We start from the raw sequence: 24,994 nt of genomic DNA, 5'->3' as shown, positions 1-24,994 counted from the left end.
CCTCCTTCTCTTTCTCCTCCTCCTTCTCTTTCTCCTCCTCCTTCTCTTTCTCCTCCTCCTTCTCTTTCTCCTCCTCCTTCTCTTTCTCCTCCTCCTTCTCTTTCTCCTCCTCCTCCTTTTTCTCCTCCTCCTCCTTTTTTTCCTCCTCCTTCTCTTTCTCCTCCTCCTTCTCTTTCTCCTCCTCCTTCTCTTTCTCCTCCTCCTTCTCTTTCTCCTCCTCCTTCTCTTTCTCCTCTTCCTTCTCCTCCTCTTCCCCCTCCTCCTCCTTCTTCTGCTTCTCATCCTCCTGCTTCTTCTCTTCCTCCCTCTCCTCCTCCTCCTCCTTCTCCTCCTCCTCCTCCTCCCCCTCCTCCTCCTCCTCCCCTCCTCCTCCCCCTCCTCCTCCCCCTCCTCCTCTTCCTCCTCCTCCCCCCTCCCTCTCCCTTCTCCTCCTCCTCCTCCCTCCTCCTCCTCCTCCCTCTCCCTTCTCCTCCTCCTCCTCCCTCCTCCTCCTCCTCCCTCTCCCTTCTCCTCCTCCTCCTCCCCCTCCTCATCCTCCCCCCTCCTCCTCCTCATCCTCTTCCTCCTCCTTCTCCTTCTCCCCCTCCTCCTCTCCCTCCTCCTTCTCCTCCCCCTCCTCTTCCTCCTCCTCCCCCTCGTTCCTCCTTCTCCTTTTCTCCTCCTCCTCCTTCTCCCCCTCCTCCTCCTCTTCTTCCTCCTCCTCCTCTTCCTCCTCCTCTTCCTCCTCTTCCTCCTCCTCTTCCCCCTCCTCTTCCTCCTCCTCTTCCTCCTCCTCTTCCTCCTCCTCTTCCTCCTCCTCTTCCTCCTCCTCTTCCTCCTCCTCCTCCTCCTCCTCCTCCTCTTCCTCCTCCTCCTCCTCCTCTTCCTCCTCCTCCCCCTCCTTCCTCCTTCTCCTCCTCCTCCTTCTCCTCTTCCTTCTCCTCCTCCTCTTTCTCCTTCTCCTTTTCCTCCTCCTCCTCCTCCTCCTCCTTCTCCTCCTCCTTCTTTTCTTCTATTCTCTTCCTCCTCCTCCTCCTCCTCCTCCTCCTCCTCCTCCTCCTTCTCCTCCTTCTTTTCTTCTCTTCTCTTCCTCCTCCTCCTCCTCCTCCTCTTCCTCCTTCTGTGTAATTGCCTGGCTAGAACTTCCTAGTAGGATACTGAATAAAAGTACTGTAAATGGACAACCTTGTTTTCTTCCTGATGTTAGGGGGGAAAGCTTTACTTTTTCACCTGTAAGTATATTAGCCATGGGTTTTTGTGGATTCCCTTTGTCAGTTCATGGAAGTTTTCTTCTGTTCTTTGTTTATTGAATTTTTTTAATCATCAAAGTGTGTTAGATTTTGTCAAATTCTTTTTCTGTGGTGATCCTGTGGTTTTGTCCTTTATCTATTGATATGGTATATTATGATTTTTATGTAATGTTTTTATAGTTTTTTTTTTTTTTTAATGTTTAATTTTTGGGAGAGACAGAGACAGAGTGTGAGTGGGGTAGGGGCAGAGAGAGAGGGAGACTCAGAATCTGAAGCATGCTCCAGGCTCTGAGCTGGCAGCACAGAGCCTGTCGCAGAGCTTGAACTTGAAAACTGCAAGATTGTGACTTGAGCTGAAGTCTGTCACTCAATTGACTGAGCCACCCAGGCACCCCTATAGTTAAATTTTTTATACCAACTTAATTTCACTAGTGTACCAAGTCCTTGCTCTTATATAGCTCTGTTTATTCCCCACATTATGTTGTTATTGTCATACAAATTATATCTTTATTATATGCCCATCAGTATCAGTTTATAAGCGTTGCCTTTTATTGTTGTCGCATAAGTGAAATAGAAAAAAGAGTTACAAACAAAAATACATTCCGACCCTTTTTATATTTACCTATATAGTTATGTTTACTTGTACTCTTTTTTTTTTTTTGGTAGGGATTCAGTTTATTATCTTGTGTGCCTTTTCATTTTCAGGGAATCTCCTTACTGTTTATTTTGGGTTACATATGCCAGTGAAAAATTCTTTGTTTTTGTTTTTCTGGGAATGTGTTTGTTTATCCTTCACTTTTGAGTGATAGTTTGCCTGGATATGGAATTCTTGGTTGACTGTCTTTTCCTTTTAGCACTTTTAATATGTCATTCCATTGCCATTTGATCTCTGGGTTCTCTTGGAAATTAGCTGTTAATCTTATGAGGTTAAGAGTCTCTTTTCTGTTTTCAGGATCCTTTCTTTGTGTTTCACTTTTGACATGTCATTAATTATGTCTAGGTATGGAACTATGAGTTTTCCTACTGGAGTACATTACATTTCTTAAATATCAAAATTAGGAGCTTTCCAGTCATTATTTCTTCTAGTAGTATTTCTGCCTGTAATGACTTCTGACACCAAACTACTCAGAGTTAGGCCAAATTTGACAGTTTAAGGACACAATTTCCCACAAGCATGCCCTCACTTCAGACAGACAGTGGGCACAAGTTTGGGGGTCCCCCGGTCACCCTTAATAAGTATGAACTGGATAAAAATGCAGGGGCACATAATATCCTCCTCAGTTTTGGTAATTTGCTAGAAGAGCTTACAGAGCTCAGGATAATGCTATGCTTACAATTTGTGTTACGATGATACAGTAATGCAAATGTGAACCAGCCAAAGGGTGAGGTGCATAGGACAAGGTTTGGGAAGGTTCCAAACAAAGATTGTGTTATCTTCTCCCCATGAAGTCAGGATACATTATCCTTCCTGTTCATTGGTGTGTGGTAACGCATGGGGTATGGCCAGCCAAGGAAGCTCAGCCCAGTTTTGGTGTCCAGAGTTTTTACTGGGGCTTCCTATGTAGCCATGATTGATTGTCATTGGCTATGTACTTGAATTCCATCTCTAGCCCCTCTTTGCTGTTGCCGGAGTTCAGACTGATACTATAGCCCCAAACCTCTAATCGCATGGTTGGTCTTTCTGGCTTGGGCAGCCTTCATTGAATTGTTTCATTAGTGTGAACTGTTGAAAGGCCCACCATGAGTCACCTTATTAGTATAAACTGTATGGTCTGAGGGGCCTACCATGAGTAACAAAGATGCCACTCCTATTACTCAGGAAACTCCAGGATTAAGAGATTACTTTAACAAGGGAGCCAGACCAATTCTTTATTACACAACTGTCTCTTTCTTCCTTCTTCTCCTTCTGGACAGATATGTATATTGATACTCTGTAGCATCCCACAAGTCTCTTCCTTTCTGTTCCTTAGACTGGGTAATCTCAGTTGACATATCTTCAAGTTTACTGAGGTGTTTTTTTTTTCCCTGTCAGCTAAAATCTGCTATTGAGTCCTTCTAGTGGATATTTAATTTCAGTTATTGTATGTTTAAGTCTGGTTTTTCTATTTGGTCCGTTTCCATAATTTCTTTCTCTTTAATAAAGAGACTCTGGTGAGTCGTAAGTCCCAAAGTTTCCTTTAGTTTGTGAGACAGGATTTCCTTTAGTTTTTTGGATATATTTAAAATAGCTGATTTAAAGTCTTTGTGGAGTAAGTCCAATACTTGGGCTATTTTAGGAACTATATATACTAACTGTTCTTTTCCTTAGTGTGGGCCATATAGTCATTTTTTTTTGTATGTCTTTTAAATTTTTGTTGATAACTGGGCATTTTCATTAATATAATGTGACACTTCTAGAAATCAGGGTCTCTGCCTTACCAGGGTCTGTTGTTGGAGTGGTTGTTTTGTGACTTTCCCGTGCTAATTCTTTAAAGTCTGTATTCTTTGTCCCATGTAGCGTAAGTCTCTGCTTGTTAACTTATTGGTCAGCTAATGAATAAACAGAGATTTTCTTAAATTCGAGAGTCTAAGAAAGTCTCCTGTTTTTCCCCAGAAGTGTTTGTATACATGTTGGGGTGCTCCTTGAGCCTTCCCCAGGCAGTTTACAACTCTGCCGTAGCCTTCAGTTCTTGCTTGAACAGTGTCAGGTTAGTCAGAAGTGAGAGCGTTAGGGCCTTCTAAGATTTTTCTTGAGCTTAAACACATCCCTGGACACTGTGCATGTGGCCTTTTAGATTCCAAGGAATATGTGAGAGCCTTTCAAAACCTGTTATGGACATCTCATTCCCAAGCTTTTTCTTTTATGTTTTTGCCACTTCATGTGAGCCCAACGTTTGTCACCACTTCAAGCAACTGAGATATTAAACAATTGCTCCTGATTCTTTTGACAAAGATACCTAGGAAAAAGCTGTTGGCACAGTATGATCTAATTCAGCTCAACTGGAGAGAGCACCTGGGAATATTCCTAGTCTGCTAGTATTTACGTTTATTTCAGAGTTACTGGTTTTCAAGACTCCTGTGTAGCTGGGAGAGGTAGATAGCAATAGGGCAAGTTAAAGTGTCTTGAAGGTTATTTTTGCTACCAGGATTTAGCCATATTTTGAATAAAAGTATTTGGAATTTTGCAAGCCTTTGGTTAATTTCCAGAGTTTTGAAAAAAATTGATGATTTTTTTTCTAGTGTCCTTGATGATTTTTTTGTTTTTTGTTTTTTGAAGAGGGGCTTTCAGAGATCATCACTCTATCATTCTGCTGAATGTCACTCTCACATACAGTATTTTTATCGTAGTAAAATATATAAAGCATAAAAGTTTATCATTTTAACCACTTTAAATTATGCATAGAGATATAATAAGTACATTCAGTATTATGCAGCATTTACCAGTTTCCATCACCAGAATATTTGATCATCTCAAACAGCAGCCGTTTACCCATTAAATAATAATTCCTCATTGCTGGCTTCTGTCAGCTACTGATAACTACTCTCCTGCTTTTTGTGTTTATGAGTTTGCCTCTTCTAGAGGGCATCATAGAATATTTGTCATTTTTGTGTCTTGCTTATTTTAAGGTTCATATGTGTTGTAGCATGTCAGAATTTATTTCCTTCCTATAAAATGGAATGATATGTATATACTACATTTTATTTATCCATTCATGTTTTGGACATTTGGGTTGTTTCCACCTTTTGGCTAGTTCACAATGCTGCTGTGAACATTGGTGTATAAATATCTGTTCAAGTCTTTGCTTTCAATTCTTTTGGGTATATACCTAGGAAAATTGCTGGATTTTATGGATATTCTATCTTTTACATTTTGAGGAACTACTGGCCTGGTTTTTATAGCAGCCATACCATTTCACATTTTTACCAACAAATACACAAAAATTTCATTATTTCCACATCCTTACTGACAGTTGTTAATTTCTGTTATTAAAAAATAATGTATTATTTTTTTAATTTAGAGAGAGAGAGGGGTGCCCGGGTGGCTCAGTTGGTTAAGCAGCTGACTTCGGCTCAGGTCATGATTTCACGGTTCATGGGTTCAAGCCCCAGGTTGGACTCTGTGCTGACAGCTCAAAGCCTAGAGCCTGCTTCGGATTTTGACTCTCTCTCTGCCCTTCCTCTGCTCCCGCTCTGTCTCTCTCTCAAAAAAATAAACATTGAAAAAAATTTTAATTTAGAGAGAGGGAGCTGGGGAAAGAGAAGAGGGGGAGGGGCGGGGATAAGGGATCTTAAGCAGGTTCCAAGCTTAGCACAGATCCCGAGTAGAGCTCCATCCCACAACCCTGGGATCATGACCTGAGCCAAAATCAAGAGCCTGATACTCAAGGGACTGAGCTACCTAGGTATCCCTACTTTCTATTATTTTGATAATGGCCATTCTAGTTTGTGTGAAGTGGTATCCTATTGTGGTTTTTATTTGCATTTCCTTAAGGACTAAAGAGACTGAGCATCTTTTCATTTGCTTATTGGCCATATGTGTATCTTCTTTGAAGAAATGTCTATTTAAGTCCTTTATTCATTTTCAAATTAGGCTTTTTTTTTTTTTTTGTAGTTGAAGTGTAGAGTTTCTTACATATTTTGGATATTTATCCCTTATCAGATGTGATTTGCAAATATTTTCTTTCATTCTGTTGTCTTCTTCACTTTTTTGATAGTGTCCTTTGATGCACAAAAGTTTTGAGTTTTGTTGAAGTCCAGTTTACCTGTTTTTTCTTTTGTTGACTGTGATTTTGGTGTGCCGAGAAGTCATTGTCAAATCCAATGTCTTGAAGATTTTCTCCAAAGTTTTCTTCCAAGAATTTTATAGTTGCAGCCTTGATCTATTTTGAGTTAATTTTTGTGCATGGTGTAAGGGTCTCACTTCATTCTTTTGCATGTGGGTATCCAGTTTTTCCAGCACCATATGTTGAAAAGACCAGAAATATATTTTTAAAAGAAGCTATTTATTGTGCTGATTGTTAGTGCATTTATTAAAACAAGCCCAAAAAACATAAAAAGTATTGGCTAAATTCTATTACATGTCTCCTTATGAATGAGGACCTATCCTGGTAGTTTACTAGGGAATTTATTATTCATGGAGCTACTGAAATAAAATATGAAAACATAGTTTTTATTTGAATGCATTTGGCTTAATTTTCCAAAGTTAAGAATAGTCTAGAAGAATTGATAATTACTTTCTTTGTTCAAGTGATATTAATAAAAAGATGAAAGATAATTCAAAAATTTTTGTTTTCCAGCATCCACTTAAATCATATCTTTTACAACATTGTTGGATGTAAAAATTCAGAAGAGTTTTCTGTTTTTAGACACCAACTTACCTATTGTTTAAAAGAATGGTCATTTTCAAATATTCCCTTTTTGAATGCTAGTTTTCCTCTGTTTTTCCTTATATTGCCAGTGAGAAGTTTGGTTTGGTCTAGCTAAAGAAAGTTTTGTTTTAAATATTATGACATAAGTCATATGTGCTCCTGTACATATTTAGAAGATACTAAATTGGGGAGAATATTCAAGTGTGTAAAGTAAAAATGAAAGTTCTTCCCTTCATCTCAGTCCTTAGAGAAATAACTCTTTGTGACTTCATGTATGTTGAAATATATGTTTACATTTGTATTTTTTTTAGCTTACCTTTCTAATTGAATACATTTTAGCTTTGTGTTTCTGAACATACAGCTCTATGTCAGTATTTTTAGATTGCTGCATAGTTTTTTTAAGAACGAGCAATAATTGGGGCGCCTGGGTGGCTTAGTCATGTAAGTGTCTGACTTGATCTCAGCTCAGGTCATGATCTCACAGTTCATGGGTTTGAATCCTGTGTTGGGCTCTCCACTGATGACACAGAGTCCGCTTGGGATTCTCTCTCTCTTCCTCTCTCTCTGCTCCCCCTTACTTGCATGCTGGCTCATGTGCTCTCTCTCTCTCTGTCTGTCTCTCTCTCTCAAAACAAATAAATAAACTTAAAAAAAAAAGAATGAACAATCATTTATTTCATCCCCTGATATTGCACATTGCTTGTAAAGTTGTACTGTTATAAATAGTGCTGCAGCGAATAGTCTCATATGTGTATCTTTGTACCTTATTATTATTATTTTTTTGAGAAATATCAGTTTTTGGAATTGTTTTGTCAAAGGGTATGATACATTTAAAATTTTGAATTAGAGGGGCGCCTGGGTGGCGCAGTCGGTTAAGCGTCCGACTTCAGCCAGGTCACGATCTCGCGGTCCGTGAGTTCGAGCCCCGCGTCAGGCTCTGGGCCGATGGCTCGGAGCCTGGAGCCTGTTTCCGATTCTGTGTCTCCCTCTCTTTCTGCCCCTCCCCCACTCATGCTCTGTCTCTCTCTGTCCCAAAAATAAATGTTGAAAAAAAAATTAAAAAAAATAAAATTTTGAATTAGAGTCACTGTAAAAAGGTACAATATGCAGATGGTATGAAATTCAAAATGTGTATAGAGGTATAAATGAAGAGAAACTTACCCATTCACTCCTATTTGCCTGCCATTCATCTTCTCTTAGAAATAATCATTGTGTAAGCTATACAGAGAAAGACAGATACCATATGGTTTCACTCTTATGTGGATCCTGAGAAACTTAACAGAAACCCATGGGGGAGGGGAAGGGAAAAAAAAAAAAAGAGGTTAGAGTGGGAGAGAGCCAAAGCATAAGAGACTGTTAAAAACTGAGAACAAACTGAGGGTTGATGGGGGGGTGGGAGGGAGGGGAGGGTGGGTGATGGGTATTGAGGAGGGCACCTTTTGGGATGAGCACTGGGTGTTGTATGGAAACCAATTTGACAATAAATTTCATATATTAAAAAAAAAAAAGAAATAATCATTTTGTGTGTGTGTGTGTGTGTGTGTATAGACAGGCTGCATCCAAAGTTATGTACGTTTAAGATTTTGATAGATGTTGCTAAATTTCTTTCCCTCAGCTGGCTAGGCTTCTAACTGGAATCAATTCAGATTTATAATAGAGACCAAGGTTGTATACATGGGGGTGTACATCTCTACTAAGTCATCTAGTACCTCTGTAAGTCTGTTGGGTTGTATGGATGGTTCATAGACTCATTATTAGTTTAGTTTGAGAATTTGCATATGATTTCTCTTTCTTGGGATAATCAGTAGCCACAGAAGATGACTGATTGGAGTTTTTTAGACTTGACTGTGTATATTTGATTCACATCTATCTCTTCCTTGAAAATCGCTTTAAAATATGGTTTTGTATGAAATATTTTGAGTGTGAGAACTTGCAAGTTTCCATAGCCATTTACGCTTCGATTTGAGATCACTTCATGGAGTACAAGTATTTCTGTATATCTGAGAGGCATGAAAAGGAAGAGAAAACGATAAGTGATTTTTCCTCCCTGCTGTATAATTGTGACTCTGGAAACGTAGCATTACTTGGATGCCTGAGGTTGCAAAAAGCTTGTAGTGATTTTTACAAAATAAGTTAAGTGCTTAAGAGAAGGCATTTGCCTTTTTCCTTTGGAGAGAGGCTAACTATGAGCAGATCTTAGGATGGATTTTTTTTTTTTTTATGTTAACTTTTATCTAGTTTGTAGAGTTTGCTTATTTCTGGGGGAAGAACAGTGATGTGTGGAGAGACCACAGAAACATGGGTTTGCATTTCATATTTGGATCCCCTTAGCTCTTTGAGTAAGGTATATCACCTTTCTATACCTCAGCTTCCATCTTTAAAATGGATGTCACTAACATTGGCTTCGTGTTGATGCAGAGTTAAAGGTAATGTACATAAATAACATGTCAAACTGTGCTTGGCAGTGATAGGGACCTATAACATGAGAACTTCAGTTTTTGGCTCTTACCAGTATAAAGTTAAGGCTTTTTAGTGCCTAATAAATGATTATTGCTGTAATTGGTTTAATGCTCGTTCCACTCCCACCAGTTCTTTTTTTCCTTTTAGGGTGAATTGTCCCATGATCAGGATGTGGTAGAGTATATCATGAATCAGCCAAATGTTGTTCCACGAATCAATTCGAGGATTTTGACATCTGAGCGAGAATACCTGGATTTAACAGCAACCAGTAAGGATCATTTCAGGAAGAACTTTGGACCTTTTTTGACTTATGTTTCAGAACCTTTGCATCTGTTGGATTGTAATGTTCAGAAGATAACCTAAGATTGTGACACAATCTTATGTTTTAATTCATAATATTAGCCTCTAAATTCACAAGAATTTTCTCCAAGTTTGTATAGATAAATCTTTGTAAGCTTTGAAAAAATCCATTGTCTTTTAAATGCCGGTTAAACAGGCCTTGGGTGATGAGACTACATCTGTATTTTTTTTTTTTTTTTTTTTTTTTTTTTTTACAGTTGTAGAGCTGTTAAGCAGCTGTCTTTTCTTCATCTTTGTTCTAGAATCAGCCAGCAGTGATGTGGACGAACACCTCAGGTGGTTTTACTCTGAGAAGCTAGGAATACCTGTCTAAAAAGAAACCTTCTTTGAGACATAGTGTACATGCCACAAAACTCAGCCTTTTGAAAACTTACACATTTTAAAGCACACAGTTTTAACGTATTCTCAGTTGTCTAATCATCACTGTCTAATTTTAGAATATATATCGTTGCCCCAAGAAGAAATCATGTAACCATTAGTAGCTACTCTCCATTTCCCCTCACAACCGCTGACCTAGTGTCTGTTTCTAAGGGAGTTTTCTACTGGATATGCCATATAATTCAAGTTTTTTGTGACTGGCTTCTTTCACTCAGCATAAAGTTATTTAGGTTTACCCATGTTGCAGCATGTCTCAGTACTTCATGCCTTTTTATGGCTGATGTTTTCTTATATGGACAGTCCACATTTGGCTTACCTAATCCTCAGTTGATGGATGTTTGCGTTGTTTCCACAAGAATACCTTTCCAGAGGTAGTTGTGTGAACAGTGTCTTCCTTCTGCCTTTCCTTGTGACTGTGAAGGCCACTTCAGCAAATAGCTGGAAATGAGGTGGAGCTGTTGTCACTCGCCCTGGGGATGTCACTGGGTGAGAAAGATAAGCATAACAGAGAAGTCCAAGCCAAGGGCCTTTGCTGCTGTGGTGGGTGTGATGCACACAGCTCCAGGTGTGGTTGTTCCTTTATGGCAGCTGTCTTTAATCAACTTGAAACCAAATTCCTTTTAGAGGAAGAGGGACATCTCTCTGCTTCTGTTTGAAAAAGGAAGTGGTTAGAGAGTGAGATAAACTGTTTCTTCATAGTTAGGCTTTAGCTTTTTACCACAAGTTTGAATAGAGCAAATCAAGCAGTATTATGAGTCTTTGTTCTAAGTTTTTGTTGTTTCCATCATTTAAAATTAAACTGTAAAGAGCTCTTTTTGGAGTACTCCTGAATAAGGAGCACAACAGTTCAGTGTTTTGGGGTACCTTTCTCCACTAAATGTTGTAGCGCTCAGCTGTGAAGTGATGCTGGTTCACAGGGCCGAAAATGCAGTTTGCCTCATGAACATGTTGGAGCTGTCCTTGGAGGAGCAGCTGGCATCCTTCTGACCCAGTGGTCCTAGCTCTGTTATTACCTACCCTGCCCTTGGCCTTTGTTGTCCTGGGACCTTCTTAGAAGGATACTAAGTTTCAAGGCTTTAAGTCTTTTGGAGCCTTTTCCCCTCCCCTGCATGATGTCATGAGCTCTTACTTCGCATTACTTTCCTTTTACTCGAATCCTGACTGGAAGGATAGTAGGCCCCAGGCATAGTTGGTTGAGTGAAAGGACAGATGGTGCATGGGTGGACACACATAGGTGGTGGGGTGGATAAGCCAGCTGTGCTTGGAGGATGGTGAGAGAAGAGTGGCATTTGTGTTGGAACACAGTAATGCAGAAGATTGGGGACATTCTTGGACATAGAGGGTTTATTATACAGAACAGAGACCATTTTGTAGGTAGGAAGAAATTACTGGGTAGTTCAGATCAAATGAATGAGTCGATGAAACTGGGATTTTAGCTAGAGTAACCCAAGGAAAAATGGTTGATAACAGCATGGCCAGAGGCCATTAGTTGGAGAAGAGACTTGTCTAAAAAGAATGAAAATGACCTTTTGTTTGTATTAAAACTAAAATTGTATTATTTTGTTAGACGTGTAAAAAATGAAAGTCAGAGTCTTAGATCTTCTCTCCCATCATTCTCCCTCTTGCCCTCCATCGCCCAGTGGTATGGGGAAGGGCTTACTCAGGTGTGTCGACTATGGAAGGGAGACAAGGAGTTAGGGGATCTTATTAAGAGATTGGTTTCTAGTTGTAGAGTCATGGGGTGGAATAGAATAAATATAAACCGTTAAAGTGGTGCATGTATGTATATACATACATGAAAGTTATATGGGATGTGTCCATTTTTTATTAACTTTGTGTCTTAAAATGTGATTAATGGGTAGGTGTCTTGTGAACTTGTTCAGTAAACATGAAACAACAGATTTCACTTATGTGTTTTTTATAAATCTTGTATTATGGTCAAATCAGTTTATTATTTGAATATTAACATTGGATTGAATTAGGCATGTTAATTATAAATCTGTTTCAATTTTTTTTTCAGATAACTTTTTTGTGGATGACTATGCCAGATTTATGGTCTTGGATTCCCAAGGCAAAACTGCTGCTATAGCCAATAGTATGAGCTATCTGACAAAGAAAGGTGATCCATTTCTGGCTTATCTTGGATTCAGCATTTTTTTTTTTAGTATTTGTAGAAGTAATTGAATCTATAAGTGTATTGGAGATTCCATAATTTCTTTCATTATTTCTTACAATGATTTGAATTTAGGAAATACCTATTTAAAATTCTTTTGTATGTTTTTGAAAATTCAGATGTTTTTATAAATTTATATTAGATATTAAGGTCAAATGAAACTTATTTTCGTGATTTTAAAATGAAAACATTTATGATGTAAACATGGGTTAATGGATTGCAAATTAGTTTGACTTACCTCTTCAGTGACAACACTGATTTAATTTTTTTAGGGTTTATAGGATAAACTTGGTTCTAGGAATCCTTGTGCATATTTTAAAACTGATTTTAATACGGAATCAGCTAGTTAGGCTAAAGTTATGTGAAATGATATTTTAATGGCAGACAGATGTTTTCCCCCTCTAGCCACTTATTACTCCTTCAGAGCACTGACTGTCATTTAAGGCAGCTCTTTTTTTTTAAATGCTTATTTATGTATTTTGAGAGAGAGAGAGAGAGAGAGAGTATGCCCATGCCTATGCAAGTGGGGGAGGACTGGGGGGGGGGGGGTGGAGAGAGAGAGAGAGAGAGAGAGAGAAACCCAAGCAGGCTCTGTGCTAAAATTCATAAACTGTGAGATCATTGCCCCTAGGCAGCTATTTTTATCTATGCTTTAGTCTTCTCCTAGAGAGAATTTCTGGCTTCCTAGATCTATGTGAATAAAAACAGTTGCTCCATTTGGTTCAAGAAAATTGGTTCTGAGGGGCCCTGGAACAGTGCTGTACCATTAGGGGGACTACGGAGCAGAGAGAAGATTGATCATGTTAGACATTATTTAAAATTTTGACTTTACGGTAGGCATCAGTTATAGCAATGACATTTTCTTCTACTCTTTTTCCTTTACCTCTGTCTAGGAATGTCCTCCAAGGAAATCTATGGTAACTTTAAACTTTAGAATGTTTTGTTTCTTTTCTTAATTATCTTATGTGGTTTCAGGCAGCATTGTGATTTAGAATTTATTGATACTTTATTGTGACCTTTCTAGAACCTGTGGATAACAGTAGATAATTTTTCAAATGCAGACAAAATTTGTGTAAATGTTTGCAAAGAATTCTATTTCAGAAAGTTACAAATCCATATGATTCAAGACTGTGATCTGTTACCCACATGTTTCATTGTACATGCTAACAGATGCCTAAACCATAGTAGAATTAATAAGTGCATGTTCCTAGCTTGTAATTAAGCCAATTGGAAGGTTACCCTGCTTTCGTTCTAGTAGAGAAATTTCACTACTTCTGCTTTGTATATTAAACATCATTTTCTTATTTTTTGCATGGTTTTCAGAAATTATTTGGCTTAAGAACAATACTGAAACGTGGAATGTGCTTTTTTCCCTCCGACTCAGTATGTTGTTTTCTTTTTATACAGATGATTCCTTCATTAGGCCTGTAACTTTTTGGATTGTTGGAGATTTTGATAGCCCTTCTGGAAGACAGTTACTGTATGATGCTATTAAACATCAGGCAAGTGTCTACACCTCCACTCTGTGTACTGATGTTACTGTTCTGTGCGGAAGGCAGCTGTTCTGCTGTCTTAGTGCTTGAGGGAAAGGAGCATTGTTTCTTCGAAGGTCTGTCTTCTGGTGAGAAAAGAGAGGAGACTGGAGTGTTCAGACTTTATTTAAGGGAATAGATTCTTTTTTTTTTTCTTTTAATGTTTATTTTTCAGAGAGAGTGAGAGTGGGGGAGGGGCAGAGAGAGACGGAGACAGAGGATCTGAAGTGGGCTCTGCATTTTCAGCACAGAGCCCACTGTGGGGCTCGAACTCACGGACTGTGAGATCATGACCTGAGCTGAAGTCAGATGCTTAACCGACTGAGCCACCCAGGCGCCCTGAGAATTGAAATTAAAAAAAATATATATTTTAACTGAAGTAAAATATAGGATCAAAAGAAGTGCACAAATCATAAGATACATAGTGTCTCAAAGGGAACACCCAGGTGGCCACCATCTCAGTCAAGAAATAGAGAATTATTGAATTCCTGAAAGCCATCACCCTGCTCCCTGTTCCCTCTTCTTGATTATTTTTTACTTTATTTAAATGGAATCTTATATATGTTTGTTTGTTTTCTTTACTCAGCATTTTGAGATTTATCCATGATATTACCAATAGTGGTAGTTAGTTCTTTTTCGCTGTGCTGTATTGTATGTCTATACCACAAAGTTTTGTTTGTTTGTTTAATCTATTTCATGGACAATGTCATCTTTTTCTAGTTAGGGGCTATTCTGAAGAAGCTGCTATGACTATTTTTGTATTTGTCTTTAGATAACACATTAGTATGAACTTTTGTTGCTTATGGTCATGACACAAGGTTTTATGGGTCCCAGATCTCTTCTCCCACACGGATTATTGTCTTTTTAATCAGGGAGAGATCAATTTTTACTAGGAATCTGGAAAGGCCATGTGAACAAAGAAGTGTTTGAACAGAAGCCTGAAGATTGGTTTGGTCTGAGGGAAGGAAAGATGGGATAGACTTGGAATTTGCATGCCAACATAAAGCATGGAGTATGTTAGAATAATACAAAGTGTTTTGGGGAATACAGGACTCTGATGGTCTGTAATGGAGCTGTATTTTCAGGGATGGTAAGAAATGAAAGGTAGGCTGGGGACCAGTTCATGTAGGGGTTTGAAAGCCTGGCTATAGCATTTTAATTTTATTCTGTGTGCAGAAGAGAACTGCTGAACACTTTTAAGAGAGATTGTATTTGCTACTTACTGGACTATGACTGATGTTAATGCCACTTTTTAATTTTAAAACATCTTACCATATAACTCTTATTTCCCCTTTTGTAAATAGAAATCCAGTAACAATGTTAGAATAAGCATGATCAATAATCCTAGTGAAGATATAAGTTATAAGAACACTCAGATCTCCAGAGCCATCTGGGCAGCTCTCCAAACACAGACGTCCAACTCTGCTAAGAACTTCATCACAAAAATGGCCAAGGAGGAGACTGCAGAGGCCTTGGCTGCAGGAGCTGACATCGGGGGGTTCTCTGTTGGGGTAAGTCTTTGTGTGTTGCATAGGGCTGCCTTCTTCTGTTACTTTCCACAGAAGTTCACTCCCGTGGGCTGATGCATCTTGTTCATGATTGGGATTTTTTATTTTAGTACTGAGTTTCAGAGGATTTCTTTTAGTTTGGAAGAATCTTTCCAAGAAATAACAATTCTGCCACATTCTGTTCACTACTTTTAATATTTTTAAATAAAATTTCATATCTTATATGATTCATATAAGTTTATATTTTATATAGTTTTTAAAAGATGAGCAATATTTTGATTTGTCTATATAGCAAAATGATTGAAGTTTCTTAAAAGTTAGGGGTTTATGTGTTCTTGATGTGTTCTGATATAGGCCCACATGTATTCATCATGTAAGTTACTTACCTTTTGGACTGTTTTGTAGTTTTCAAAAAAAAAAATTTTTTTTTTAATGTTTATTTTTGAGAGAGAGACAGACAAAGTGTGAGCCGGGGAGTGTCAGAGAGAGAGGGAGACACAGAATCTGAAGCAGGCTTCAGGCTCTGAGCTATCAGCACAGAGCCCGACGTGGGGCTCTAACTCACGAACTATGAGATCATGACCGGAGCTGAAGTCGGACGCCCAACTGACTAAGCCACCCAGGCGGCCCTGGACTGTTTTGTAGTTTTAAAATTCTTATAAAATGATGGTGTACTTGATGTTTCAGTGAGAAAAAAGACCCTTGAAATTAGCAAGATTTTAAAATGCAGAATAAAGGTGTGATGAATAATTTGCCAGTTGAACAATCACATAAAAGAATAGGAACAGAAAATAAGCATTACTTGATAAGTGGGAGGGTGGGGGAAAATGGGAAGAGTGAAGAATTGAAACATCATAATGTTAATTATTAAAATTTTGTTCTGACTTTCCATTAAAAGAGTATTTTGTGATTTATTCATTATGATTATTCATTTTTATGGCTTGCTTAATAACAATTACTTTTCCTTAATAACAATTACTTTCCTAGGGCATGGATTTCAGTCTTTTTAAAGAGGTCTTTGAGTCTTCCAAAATGGATTTCATTTTGTCTCATGCCATGTACTGCAGGGATGTTCTGAAGCTGAAGAAGGGACAGAGGGCAGTGATCAGCAATGGAAGGGTGAGGATTTTGTTCTGAGACAAGCTTGACCTCAGATTAGATCAGTGAACAGTGTTGGCGGTGTTCCCTGAAGCTAGTAAACTAACTTTTCAAACAGAGTCACTCTTTTCCTGAGGGGAATGGGGCTTATGCAGTGCTGATGATAATTTCTGCACCCTGATTTCAGAGGAGGCTTGCTTTTGTTACAAGTGTTCTTGTGTAAAACCTTCCCACTGTTTATTATGTCCTGTCCTGTGTATAGTGACGAGAGTGTGGTGTCTCTCAGAGAATAAGCTGATAAAGTTTTGATCTGTGAAGTATTCATCCCCTGTGGGGACCGTTTTCATAGTTGTGCAGTCTCTGTGAACTTCATTGGTGCAGGCTTAGACTCTTTCATGCATATCTGCAGCCATAGACATGAGACTCGGGGGGCCAGGGGGGGCATACCAAACTTTAAACTCTTAGCACAGAGGGTGAAATCTCTGCTGTCTGTCACTCACCACACTGCATCTCTTAAAAACATCTTAAAAACTTCACCGCACTGCATTTAGTTTTATTATTTATATCCAGTGAGAATTAATGAAAACTTTATTCCTATTTTGTTTTACTTCAGAGTTGCTGACTAAAAATATTGTGACATATACAAGTGTACACTCTGTGTGGTTGAGGAATTGATAAATAACTGGATGAATTGGTTTGGGTTTAATATTTGCCTTTTTCATTGATTTTATTAGATGTATACATGTCTTGGGTCTTTACCCTGATAGGCTTCTAAGATAGCCAGACGACCACAGAGGGCTTCTTTACAGCTTGCTGATTCTAGCACTGACCATGCTGCTCCTCTTCACAGATCATTGGGCCGCTGGACGACGGTGAACTCTTTAATCAAGATGATTTCCACCTCCTAGAAAATATCATCTTAAAAACTTCAGGACAGAAAATCAAATCCCATATTCAACAGCTTCGGGTAGAAGAAGATGTGTACGTTTTGCCATGGAAGAAATTAATTAGTGCATACCATAGGGGCTGGGTTAATTGAACATTCCTTGTGCTTTCTATTTCATGGTGTTTTATTTTCAGCTTGAACATATAATAATGCTTTTCAGTTCAGGTGTTTACTTTTGCTTCTGTTGAAACAAGTTAATTTATTTAAAGAACTGAAGTAGGTCTCTTCGTTTTGTTTTTTCTTGGTTGTGGAAAATTTCAAACATATGCGAAAGTAGAGGGGTGAGGTGAGGGTTTTTTTTTAGTTTTTTGTTTTTTGTTTTTAACCTTGGAATACTTTTGTAAAGAGGTACTTTCCCTCATTTGTTTTATTTTGTTCAGGAAAGGAAAGTAGGCTAAATGCTTCTTTTCCTTTATTTATTAGCATAGAATAATGAGTTGTTTCTCTTGTATCCTGCATAGGTGATGAATTGGTTATTGTGGTTTTTAATATTTATTTTAATTCTTTCAGTGTTCTTGTTAGCTAATGTATTTTAATGAGTTATTTCTCAATGGGAAGAAAATGAATTATTTAACTGGTCCACGTCCCTGGTGTGGACCCATAGGTCCGTTATGGACCCATAACGAGGGCCCATAGGTCATATACACATGGTTCTTGTATTAAATATTAAATGAATGTAGTAGGAGGGATATATTTTATGTTTAATTTTTTGAGGAACCATCATGTTTTCCCACAGAGGACGTACCATTTTACTTTCCCATCAGTAATGTGTAAGGGTTCCAATTTCTCCACATCCTCATCAATACTTGTTATTTTTTGGGTTTTTTTGGTAATACTCTAATGGATCTGAAGTGGTATCTCTTTGTGGTTTGATTTGCACTTCCCTAACAATTAGTGATGACATCTGAATATCTTTGGAAAAATATCCATTCAGTGCTGTGTACCTTGTTTTTTTTTTAAGTAATCTCTCCACCCAGTGTGGGGCTCCAGCTCACAACCCAGAGATCAAGACTTTCATGCCCACTGAGCCAGCCAAGTGCCCCTACTTTGCACATTTTTAATTGTGTGTTTTTTTATTATTGACTTATAGGAGTTCTGTGGAAATATGTAAATATTTGGGCTATTGATCTTTTATAGATAGATGAGATGCAAATATTTTGTCCCATTCTGTGAGTTGTATTTTCACTCATTTGTAGTGTTCTTTGATGAGTAGTTGGAGGGTACGCAATTTAAAAGTTCTGGTTTTTTTCTTCATCTCTTTCACATACCCTCATGCTACAGGGTTTAAGATACATGTCTTAGTGAAGAACTGACCTCGATAGCTGCCAGAGTAGTCCCTTTGCCAAGCCTTGTGTGATAGGGGAAGGAATCTTTTTTCATCTCAGTCAGTAGTGGGGCTACAGATAAGGAGGTTTCCTTCTACCTCAGTGGCTCTTCAGTGATACCCCTTGTTCTGGCCTATGAAACACTTCTCTGATGCAGGCTAGGAGGTGTTCCCATGTCTCGAAGCCATCATGTCACGGGCATAGGCTTGGTGTGGTGTGTCCTTGGACCACTCCCTCTCTATGTGAAGTCTTTGTGGACTACATGATTGCCAGACTGTGCACCAGAGACTTGCCTTTTACTAAAGAGAAGTGGCTCTGGGTCTCTCCTAGGTGGATTGAGGGAAATAAGGTAGTCCCAGGGCTACCTAAAGATAAACTAAAACTATTCGGGCTCTCAGAATTACCTTGCTTGCCTAGGGCTTTCAGTAGTGCCATAGCTGCGCCACCTTGGAGTGGCCCGCTTTGACAGCCATAGCTTTCACTCATGGCCCAGACCTGCAGCCACAAGGCCATCCTTAGCTTTCTGAAGCTCAGCTCTGGGCTGTTTGATCAGGGTGCTTTGTGAACTTTTAGGGAGTTTGTTGTTTGCCTGCTCAGCCAAGTCCATACAACCCAGCATCCCTTGGCGTGTTTTGTGACAGTGTTGACACATCACAGGAAACAAGTGGCCTGGATTATATGTATTCAGAGTCAGTAATGAGAAGTACCAGACAGGTAGTTTGATATAGCTGTTTGGTTCAGTGAGAAAATGTATAGGCTTGATTCCAGTTCACATAGTTACAGGTGTTTTTTTAGAATTCTTAGAATTCAGTGCTTGGTTCAGCAGATTTGACCTTTTTTATAAGTCTCCTGATTTAGTTCAAGATCTTCCTTAGTTAGAAATCAACTTTAGAAGGGTCAGGGAAAGCAGAAATACTTTTCTACATTGTTTACTGCAGCGCTGATTGTAATAGTGAAATAGGAAGCAACCTGGATGTTCGCTAGCCAGTTGGTGATTATGACCTATCCATAAACATATTAGTGAAAATATTGATGCACCCTGTGTTTATTAACTAAAAAAAATATGTTTGTAGTATATGTTTGCAATATATTGTTAAATGAAGAAGCAGGTTACTAAATAATATAATCCCACTTATGATTATATATGTATTTATATATGTTTAAAAATACAGAAGAATTATGAACCAAAATGTCATCAGTGCTCTTGATAAGGGCATTATATGTATATCTGTTTTCTCATTTTTTTTCTGAATTCTTTCCAGTGAATTATTACTCTAATAATCATAAAAACTATTAGAGGTATTTAGCAGCGGGTGAGGGAGAAGGTAAATACCACAAACTGACAGTCTGTTACGGGATGGGCCCTGAGCTTGGTGCTTTCTGTTGAGCTGGTGCAATGTTTACAAGAGCCATACCAAGTAGGTACTACTATCCCCATTTCACATATGGGCAAATTGGTGTCTTCTTTCAAGGTTATGAAACTACTCAGTTACAAAATCGTACTTTTTCTCATGCATGCCTGTTGGTAAAAAGTTCGTACATTCTTCAAACCGTCTTGTTGGTATTCACTACTTAGGCTGATTATATCATGTTCAGCAATAATTGGAAAAACCTTCGGTGAAAGAGATGCTAAATCTTCACCAACCATGTCTTTCAGGGCAAGTGACTTGGTCATGAAGGTGGATGCCCTCCTGTCGGCTCAACCAAAAGGAGATGCAAGAATCGAGTACCAGTTTTTTGAAGACAGACATAGGTACAGAGTTAATGTTGAATTCATGCATATTCTTGAATAAACTCTTAAGGTTGCCTGTATCTCATCTCCTTTATTTTTCCATGTGAAGTGTGTACATAGTTCTTACTGGAATGGCAGATTTGTCCACTGTGTATTTTTCATATATACGCATTTTCATATGCAGAATTCATAAAGGGATCTTGGTTGCATAAACACTGACATTTATTTCTAAATCTGAAATTTATTTAGACAGTACCCTTTTAGAAAACAGAAAGCATTTAATGACAGATCAGTTGTAATTTTCTGATAAGAATAAACGCAGGTTGTTAGAACACTTGTATCGTTCATCTTTTACTGAAAATGGTTTTGTTTTCAATAAAATAAAAAGTTTAGTATTATGAAGTTCTTGCCTTTTGTTTTTTTTTAGTTTTTTATTTGAAAAGTTTCAAAGCTGCTGAATAGTTGAAAGATTATTACAGTGAACACCCAAATATCTTCAACCTGGGTTCACTGGTTGTTAACATTGTGCCACATTTATCTGTCATCTACCTGTGGGTCGTGTATGTATGTATAGTATATACAATGTGTATGTTTGTGAACAAGCATACATGCACTCACATTTTTCCTGAACCATTTGAAGGTCCGTTTCAGACATCATTACACATCATGTCTGAATTCCTCAGCATGTGTCTCCTGAACACTTGAGGTATCTCTACCATTAGCATATTTCAGAGATTTAGCCTTGATACGGTGATAGTAAGTAGCACACAGTCCTATTCACATTTCTCTAAGGCCCCTGTAATGACCTTTGAAAATGGTTTTGTTCTTTGATTTGCTCCAGATCACACATTGCAGTCCTTTGCTGTGTGTCTCTGTAGTCTCCTTAAATCCAGAACTGTTCCCTGCTTTTTGTTTTTATTTTATTTTATTTTTTGTTGTTTTTTGTTTTTTTTTGTCTCTTATGACCCTTTTTTCTAACAGTCCAGGCCAATTATTTTGTGGAATGTCCCATAGTCTGGGTTGTTTTCTCATGATTAGACTTAAGATTAACTTGTCTTTATTTTATTTTATTTTTTTTAAAAATTTTTTTTTTTTTTCAACGTTTATTTATTTTTGGGACAGAGAGAGACAGAGCATGAATGGGGGAGGGGCAGAGAGAGAGGGAGACACAGAATCGGAAACAGGCTCCAGGCTCCGAGCCATTAGCCCAGAGCCTGACGCGGGGCTCGAACTCACGGACCGCGAGATCGTGACCTGGCTGAAGTCGGACGCTTAACCGACTGTGCCACCCAGGCGCCCCAGATTAACTTGTCTTTAGAAAGAACCTCTACAGTTGATATATGTAGCCAGGCAGGTTATATATCTTGATATATCTAGATATACCACTAAAACCTTAGAGGTTTTAGATACAGATGCCTGCTTCCTGCTCCTTTATCATTCTAATTTAATTAGTCTGGGGTAGATTGGACTTTGGTTTAGTTGACCCATGCTTTCTGATATCCAGTCCTTGTGGGGATCAAATCTGACTGGACTGTTTGATCCAGGCTAGAATGGAGAATCTGTTAGAAACCAGATGATTTCTGAAGCTGGTGCTGCTGGTCTGGAGCCACATTTTGAGAACAGCTGTAGTAGAGTTAAAAAAAAAAAAACAAAAAAAAACGGTTATTTTAGAATAATTATTGGTGGCTGAAATTGTTAATTTTGTCAAAAATTGAAATCATCTGCTTTGATACAGGCACAAAGCTGTTCTAATGATTATTTCCAAAACTGTTAGGATTTGAAATAACCTTCATCACCATTTAAACTATACTTACACGGTTTTTTTAGTTAACATTTTATTTTGTACTTTTGTTTTCCTCCCATTGGGTAAATATTCTTGCACAGAATAGTAGTGGTTAGCGCTGGAACTACATTAAAACATTGTTCAGCACAAAGATAGGCACTGATTTGACCAGTTAAGATTTTGGAAAATTGGATGTGTTTTGGAATTCTTTCACCTTTATTCCTTTTCAAAATGTATCAGAAGTTCTTGCTCCTCTTAAGTCATCTAAGTCAATGTGACTTCATAGGGAGGCTGTGTAGCTGGAAACCACAGATGGGAAGATGCAGGTTCTCCCCTGGAAATCTTGGGGGGGGGTACAAATTGCAATCTAACCAGCTGCTGTTTTTTACTTATTAAGACAAAATATGTATAACTTAATATCCTTGTAAATTGGCTTAATTCTTCTGAACTTGTGATTAACAGTACATATTATCCAGAAAAATAATTTTTTATTATTTTCTTTAACGTTTATTCATTTTTGAGAGAGAACATGAGTGGGGGAGGGGCAGAGAGAGAGCGGAAGACACAGAATCCAAAGCAGGCTCCAGGCTCTGAGCTGTCAGCAAAGAGCCCGACTTGGGGCTTGAACTCACGAACTGTGAGATCATGACCTGAACCGAAGTTGGACGCTTAACCAACTGAGCCACCCAGGTGCCCTGAATTTTGCTAATTTTTAAATGAGAAAACTGGCAATATTCTTTTTTTTTTTTTTAATGTTTATTTTTGAGAGAGATACAGTGAGGCAGGGGCAGAGAGAGGGAGACACAGAATCTGAAGCAGGCTCCAGGCTCTGAGCTGTCAGTACAGAGCCTGATACGGGGCTTGAACCCACTAACCGTGAGATCATGACCTGAGCTAAAGTCGGATGCTCAACTGACTGAGCCACCCAGACACCCCATCCAGAAAAATATTTGTGTCCTGTGACTCAGTAATCTCATGTCCAGGACTTTGTTCACTCCAATGAAATTTCCAGTGTGAAAAAAAGTATATGTACGAAGTTACAGGCTGCAAGCCATCTAAATGTCCAGCAATAAGAAATAGCTTGGGTAAACATGGCAGATTCACAGGGTAAATAGAAGATTTTTTCCTATTCAGGATATTTGATGTGTAACAGTATGGAAAAATCATGATAAGGTGGTGGGGGAAGGAAGGAAATTGTTATAAAATTGCTACTATCTTTATACAGGTATTTGAGAAGGTCTACAGAGAAAAATGCCACAGAATGGTTGGGTTGGGGTGGCAAGATTTTATGCTTCTTTCTTTTTTCTCTCACAAGTTTTCTGTAATGTTCTTTGTATTTAAAAAATCCGTTATTTCTTCTCTCCTCACACCCTTCTCGTCAAGAAAAAAAAATTGGCATGTTTGTAATTGTCAAAAACAAACATCAGCTTTTAGCAGTTTTCGGTTAAATACAATTTCAAGCTGGTTTTCCTCTATTAACACATATCTTTTGGTTCATTTTGAGTGAATTTGAATCTTCAGGTTTTGCAAACTTTGAGGTAGATGTAATAACAGAATTAACCACCATGTAGCCTTATTGTTTTAGATCTAAAGTGTTTTTGGAAATGCTGAGAGGGCTGATAGCTTATGTTGGCCTTAAAAAAACAAAGTTAACTTTGTTTCCTGTTTTCCATGAGATTCACGTTTTGTCTTTGATCTCTGTAGTGCAATTAAAATGAGGCCGAAAGAAGGGGAGACGTACTTTGACGTCGTGGCTGTCATTGACCCTGTCACCAGAGAAGCACAGAGACTTGCCCCGTTGCTCTTGGTAGGCATGGCTTCTGAGGCTGTTCTCATCTCTATCTGAAGTGGTCACAGGTCCTGTGACTCTCTGAGAGTCTTATTGTTCCCGTAGTTATCTTCACAGGGCATTGGAAAATGCCACAGGGCATCATGGCAGAGCAAGTGTCTTCATACAAATTGGTAGTGGCTCTGGAAACATCCTTCTAACCTTAGGATGTTGGTACAAGTTTGGTTGGTTTCCTCATGTACTAAAAAAAAAAAAAATCCTATTTATAGCAAGATTTTTTTTTTTCTTTAATGTTTATTTATTTTTGAGACAGAGAGAGAGCACAAGTAGGGAATGGGCAGAGACAGAGAGGGAGACAGAGAATTCACAGCAGGCTCCAGGCTCTGAGCTGTCAGCACAGAGCCCGACATGGGGCTTGAACTCACGAACTGTGAGATTATGACCTGAGCCAAAGTTGGACGCTTAACCAGCTGAGCCACACAGGCGTCCCAGAACAAGATGTCTTTTAATTAACTTTATTTATGCCATGTTTTGATTTATAAGGAATAAGAGGTAAAAAGATAAATGAATGTTGCTTTATCATTTTCCTTTTTTAAAACTAGCAATTTAAAAATTGTAGCATGTCTTGTACATTTGTATAAGATACTACAGTTTTAAGAAAATTTAGGAGCTCTGCCAAAAATACAGTTGCTTCAATATTTTTTTTTTGAGTTGTATTTCTTTTTTAAGGTAAAGTTTTATTGATGTGTAATCAGCTAACCTTTTTGTGGGTGTGTGTATATATATGCATTTTTCTCACTGTAGTATGTAAACTGCACTGATGAACCTTTAAAATTTTCCTTGTGTAGGGGTGCCTGGGTGGCTCAGTTGGTTAAGCACCTGACTTCAGTTCAGGTCATGATCTCACAGTTCATGGGTTCGAGCCCTGCATCGGGCTCTGTACTGACAGCTCAGAGCCTGGAGCCTGCTTCAGATTCTGTGTCTCCCTCTCTCTGTGTCCCTTCCCTGTTCATGCTCTGTCTCTCTCTCTCAAAAATAAATACACATTAGAAAAATTTAAAAATTTTCCTTCTGTAGACAGCTCTCCATTATCCATCAGTTGCCTCAACACATGGGGAACAGTAATTTGCAGTAGCCCACTTGCTATGTTTTTGCCAAATGAAATCTATGTGTGATTTAGATTGTGCCCCAGAGTTGTGATTTCCAGAAATTTCTCCATTGCAGACTATTATTCTCTTTCTGTCTTTCTTGAGATATTAAGAGGTGTTCTCTCAACTCAGTGTCAGAGTGATAAATTTCTGAAGAGAAAATGTAAATATTTTGTCTCAAATAT

General features: G+C 38.4%; 1 protein-coding gene across 2 annotated transcripts in view; it reads left to right on the top strand.

Moving 5' to 3' along the window:
* Positions 1–24,994, top strand: part of UGGT1 (UDP-glucose glycoprotein glucosyltransferase 1) — a 113,528-nt gene that overhangs the window by 55,031 nt on the left and 33,503 nt on the right. The window contains exons 19-27 of one of the 2 annotated variants that reach the window (XM_025934966.2): positions 9,185–9,305; positions 11,796–11,894; positions 12,842–12,865; positions 13,356–13,450; positions 14,785–14,991; positions 15,976–16,107; positions 16,937–17,067; positions 20,015–20,110; positions 23,577–23,679. In XM_025934966.2, the coding sequence (XP_025790751.1) occupies positions 9,185–9,305; positions 11,796–11,894; positions 12,842–12,865; positions 13,356–13,450; positions 14,785–14,991; positions 15,976–16,107; positions 16,937–17,067; positions 20,015–20,110; positions 23,577–23,679 (1,008 nt within the window). The remainder of the gene's footprint in view (positions 1–9,184; positions 9,306–11,795; positions 11,895–12,841; positions 12,866–13,355; positions 13,451–14,784; positions 14,992–15,975; positions 16,108–16,936; positions 17,068–20,014; positions 20,111–23,576; positions 23,680–24,994) is intronic. The other variant, XM_086718294.1, reaches the window with a different exon arrangement.

This window comes from Puma concolor, chromosome C1, assembly GCF_028749965.1.
Source record: "Puma concolor isolate L17-30 chromosome C1, mPumCon1.1.hap2, whole genome shotgun sequence".
In the NCBI taxonomy this organism is placed as follows: Eukaryota; Metazoa; Chordata; class Mammalia; order Carnivora; family Felidae; genus Puma; species Puma concolor.
This window is presented reverse-complemented; position numbering and strand designations above follow the sequence as displayed.